This window comes from Urtica dioica, chromosome 10 (genome assembly GCF_054948205.1).
Source record: "Urtica dioica subsp. dioica isolate 48M chromosome 10, U.dioica_male_clone48M_v1_H2, whole genome shotgun sequence".
In the NCBI taxonomy this organism is placed as follows: domain Eukaryota; kingdom Viridiplantae; phylum Streptophyta; class Magnoliopsida; order Rosales; family Urticaceae; genus Urtica; species Urtica dioica.
Window position 1 is genome coordinate 16,434,570 of NC_142765.1, and position 5,300 is coordinate 16,439,869.

General features: G+C 40.7%; 1 protein-coding gene across 1 annotated transcript; it reads left to right on the forward strand.

Annotated features, from left to right (window-relative positions):
- Window positions 1-416: 416 nt before the first annotated feature.
- LOC149383573 (Phox (PX) domain-containing protein) lies at window positions 417-4,853 on the forward strand. The gene is made up of 5 exons (XM_089628932.1): window positions 417-2,124; window positions 2,279-3,277; window positions 3,355-3,583; window positions 3,673-3,815; window positions 4,330-4,853. Exons 1-5 carry the CDS (start codon window positions 655-657, stop codon window positions 4,651-4,653), a joined length of 3,165 nt encoding a protein of 1,054 aa, XP_089485058.1. The 5' UTR covers window positions 417-654; the 3' UTR covers window positions 4,654-4,853.
- Window positions 4,854-5,300: the final 447 nt, after the last annotated feature.

Here is a 5,300-nt window from a genome sequence, read left to right on the forward strand (position 1 = left end):
TTATATTTTGATGCATATTGAATACTAGTAAGCAACCATGAACATGAGAGACTGTGGCATGTTTTGCGTAAAGGCCGCTGAATTTATGATCCATGAGATGTAGAAAAATCACGTTACTACCTTAAATATGGAAATAATTGAATTTTTTTGAAATTATCGACATAAATATAATTTTTCATCAAACACAAGGATTATTTTTGAAAATATAGGCGCCACGAATTTGTAGGATCTGAAATCACTCAATTTCGAGTTCGTATGAAAAAAGATAGGAATTTTTGAAGTTTTGATGAAAAAAAAATATTTGAAAAAATAGGAGATAGAAAGTTACGAATTTGTTAATAAGTAAGTGTAAATCAAACTTTAATTAATTATTGACACCATATTAAATACGTATATTAGTCCATGTTGTCGTCTCTCTACGGTCCTCACGAAACAAACAAAATTCCCAAAACACATTTCGATTTTCATATTACAAATCCAAGTCTCTTATCACCAATCTGATCAAATTCCAAACTCGCGTACGATCCGGGTTTTTATATAATCCGGTGCAGCGCGATCCACCGGAGCTTCTTCGGCGGCGAGATCAGAGCCGTCGATTCTAGGTTTCGAGGTAAAACGAGTTTGCTTCCATGAATTTCGTAGATTGATTGTTGGATGAAGTCGGAGAACGATGATGGCGGCGACGACGCGGCGTCGTCGCGGTACTCTTCGTGCGGCGAGTCCGAGTTCGAGCGGTACTCTAGCGCGAACTCCGCCATGGGAACTCCGAGCGTGTGTAGCTCGATCACGGTCTTCAACGACTTCCCGGAGTTGGAACTCGGCGGGTCGTCGAGGAGTCCAGGGTTAGGGTTCGGCGCCGAGAACGGTGGATTGGAGAGTTTCGCTTTGGGAGGAGAGAAGAAGATCGAGAGAAATTATGGCGGAGCCAAACGGTTGAGCGACGAGACGAGCACGAAGATGAGGGGTACGAGTGCGAATCATGGTTTGAGCGAGTTTGAATTTTACGGAAATGAGAGTGACGAGATCAGTTTTTCTGGTTTCAACATTGGATTGATGAACTCTTGGAACGAGGTCAAGTGTGAGTCTCGGCCTTCGAAAAGCTCGTCGGATTCAGAGAAAGGTGATCGTAGCGAAGATGGAGATTGTGGTGATGATGATGATGAGGAAGTATTACCGAGTTTGGACCCAAGTTATGGGGAAGAGAAGATTGAGGAAATGGAGGGACGGGAAGCCGGGGAATCGTCAAGGGACGAGCATTCAGAGGGTGAAGATTCAATGTACAATGACGGAACTGATAACGAGGAGCAAAGAGTCGAGATTGACGATCGTTATGGGAACAGAGGTCATTCCGTTGAAGTGAAGACGAGGAACGAGAATCCATTGCTTATCAACTCGTCGGTGGCGTTTGGTTCGGAAGATTGGGATGATTTCGAGCTAGAAAGTGGAGGTCTCGCGATGCCTTTGGATTCCTTAAATCTTGGGATTTTCCATGAAAGGGAAGAGAAGAAAATCGGGGAAGCCAAAAGGGAAGTTTTGGATTCCATACCAGTGGTAAATATGGCCGCGTCAAGCTCTCAAATTGAAGCTTTCAATGAATTAGATGATATTATCGACAAATCTGTTGCCCGAGCTGGTTTTCGGGATTTGGGAAAATTATCAGAGGAAGAAGATGTGAAGGACATTCCCGTGGCAAGTTGTCAAGTTCAAGGTGGTGATACTACCCAAAGGGATGAAGATTTAGGGAAAGAAGACTCGAGTCAAATTACATATACAGAGAATTTCGTTCAAGGTAGTGATGGCTTAGTTAACTTTCCTAAGACTGATGTAGCAGAAGAATTTCCGGAGAAAATAAGTTTTGAGAAAAATATCGATGCGACGCCACATGGCAAACAATATATGCACAATAGTCGAGATTTTGTGAAGCCCAATACGAAATCTGATCGTTTCGATGACCTGAAAACTAATCCAACAAGCTCTAGCTTGACAACATCTTCCCGAAATACGACGTTGTATATGCTTGAGGACCCTAGGAAAAACGCAGAGCCATCCATTTTAAGAAATGATGCAAGGAAGAATGTTCTTCTTTCAGGTGATCACCACAGAAGACATCCTATGCCTGTAAAGGTCAGTCTTTTTTAAATTGATGTACTGTGGTCTGAGATAATTGCAATGTCCTAATTTAATTGGTTTTTGTTACGCAAAGAAATACGAATTTGGTTGTTCATGTCAAGTTAAAAGATAGATTCTGAGCTGTGTCTTACTATCTATTCTATTGCAGACAGAGGCTCGCGAACTAAACGAATTCTACGACGAAGTTGTTCTCGAAATGGAGGAAATTTTATTGGCCTCCAACGAATCCCCAGGAGGAGCTAGGTTTCCTCATCACAGTAGTAACAGAGCTTTGCAATCGCAGCTTTCTTTACCCGTTAGAGACGGTGGAGCCTCTGCTTCCACTTCCGGTGCGGACGACGCGTACCCATTTTCTCAGCAGCCTCTGCGAATCGACGGCGTCGAAGTGGTCGGTGCGAGGCAAAAGAAAGGTGACGTCTCGCTCGGGGAAAGACTCGTCGGAGTGAAGGAATACACATTGTACAACATTAGAGTCTGGAGCGGCGACGATCAGTGGGAGATCGAACGCCGTTATCGCGATTTTTCCACGCTTTATCACAGGTTGAAGACGATATTCGCTGGCCAGGGTTGTGCTCTGCCCTCTCCGTGGGACACCGTGGAGAGAGAGTCGAGAAAGATTTTCGGGAATTCGTCGCCCGACGTTGTTTCGGAGAGGAGCATTCTCATTCAAGAGTGTTTGCACTCGATTCTTCGTCCGAGATTCTTCGCCACTTCTTCGAGCGCATTGGCTTGGTTTCTATGCCCTCGAGATTCTGCTCCGAGCTCCCCGGCATCGAGTTCGACGGTTTCTCAGTCTGTTTATAGTATAGTAAATAGAGATAGCGTTTCCACATTAGGAAAAACCATATCTTTAATAGTCGAAATCCAACCGTATAAGTCCATGAAGCAAATGCTAGAATCCCAACACTATACGTGTGCCGGTTGCTACAAGCATTTGGACAACGGAACTACTTTGATACGAGACTTTGCACAGACGTTTGGATTTCGAAAGCCCCGACTCTGTGAGTACACGAGTCAACTGTTTTGCTCTTCGTGCCATGCTAATGAAACTGCGGTTTTACCAGCAAGGGTATTGCATAATTGGGATTTCGCTCAGTACCCAGTTTCTCAAATGGCTAAATCGTATTTGGATTCTATACATGATCAGGTAACTTACAAACTAATGTAGCGAGATTGTATTGCCAAGTGTTATATAATAAACTAACATTTTTTTTTTAATTGCAGCCCATGCTTTGTGTTAGTGCAGTCAATCCGTTCCTCTTCTCGAAGGTCCCAACTCTGCTTCATGTGATGGGTCTCCGGAGAAAAATAGGAAGCATACTTCAATCATATGTACGGTGCTCATTCCGTGGGTCAATCAACAGAGGACTTGGGTCCCGGAGATATCTTCTGGAAAGCAATGATTTCTTTGCTCTCAGAGACCTCATTGATCTTTCAAAAGGAGCGTTCGCAGGTAAAGGGGTCGCATTTTATATTTTTTTCGTTCTTGCATTGCTTGATCACACTTTTTTCAGGTTCTTACCCTTGTTTGATTATTTGCAGTATTGCCCGTAATGGTTGAAACTGTGTTGAAGAAAATCGTGGAACATATAACCGACCAATGTCTCGTATGCTGTGACGTTGGAGTTCCATGTGGGGCTCGCCAAGCTTGCAATGACCCATCTTCTCTCATTTTCCCTTTCCAGGTCGATATACCATAATATTAAAGCTCTAAAGTTTATCCTAATTTTTATTACCAAATGTGAACCTTACTAGTTTTTAAGCCTTCATTTGGAACCCAGAACTTACCAAGAAAAATTAAATGATAATCAAAATTAGTTTTGTGTGTTTCGGAAATCATAAAACTTGTTGGAAGAAAAGGTAAATATCTTTAATATTTATCGTTTTTTCGTGTGATTAGAAAATTTGAATGGAAAATTTATTGAAAAAGCACATACGTGACTCAGGGAAAATAAAATATCACACATGCAAATTTGCTTGACTTTTGATTTTCCACAGAATGCTATTCGTGTTCTAGTTATGCATATCTCAAATTTTCCTTCATTTTTTTAGTTCGTCGAAATTTCTCCTATCCAAAAACAGTGCAAGAAAACTGCTAGGAGATTTTCATTTTTTTCCCCTCGCAATTTTCGGGTACGAAACAAAAATTAAAAGACATTGTTGAATATCATTGTTTCTGAACCATAAATCTATGAGCAGGAAGGTAATGTTGAAAAATGTCCGTCGTGCGAATCAGAGTTTCACAAGGCTTGCTTCAGAAAGCTCACCGAGTGCCATTGTGGAGCACATCTCAGAGCCGAAAACAACACAAAACTGGCCAAGAGACTGAGCCACGGAGTTGGCGGTGAAAGCAGCGGAGGAGCTTTAGACTTTCTGGGGAAGGGTTTGGGGTCGGGTTTGAGTGTCGGGTTTTTGTCTGGGTTGTTTAACAGAGCAACAGCGAAGCCTGAGAGGAGCTTCGGAGAGCATAGAAACAGTGACAATGTCATATTAATGGGATCTTTGCCAAGCACTACTCTGTGATTTATACCTCCATTTGTTGTGTTGTTGTATCATAAATGAGTTCATTCTTTCCGGCTTGGTTTGGAATGTCTTGAATAAAGAAGAAAATTTTACATTTGTTATAAATTCATGGAATAACTTGCACTGGCCAAAGGCAACCATTTTTGTCAGCTTTGGTATTGTAAATGACAAGCGTATAAGTTTTATCTACATTTTTTTATTGATAATATTTGTGTTTCAAAATTTTATTTCTTTCTATCATAAGTTTGGTTATTTATCTCTGAATGGGAGCAACATATACAAAGTAGAACATGAAAACTATTGGTATTACTTTTAAAGTTGTGGTTGAAGGTTCAAATTTTTTCAATTTGTCTTTGGACAAAATAAAACTGTAAGAATTATATAGGATGGCGAATGTAAAACGACAAGAAAAGTAAGATGAAAATTTAAAGTTTTGGTTAAACGTAATCATCTAATAAACTTGACCCAAAATTTCGGTTTGTTATTTTTATAACCTAATCCAAACCGTTTATGGTACCGAAACCAAACAAACTCGAACTGATAATTATCGAGTTCATTTTATTTGATTTATTTGAGGCGGCTTAATCGGTTTAATTGGGTTAATTTATTACAACAAAAGTACAAAATAGAATCGTTGAATTAAATTC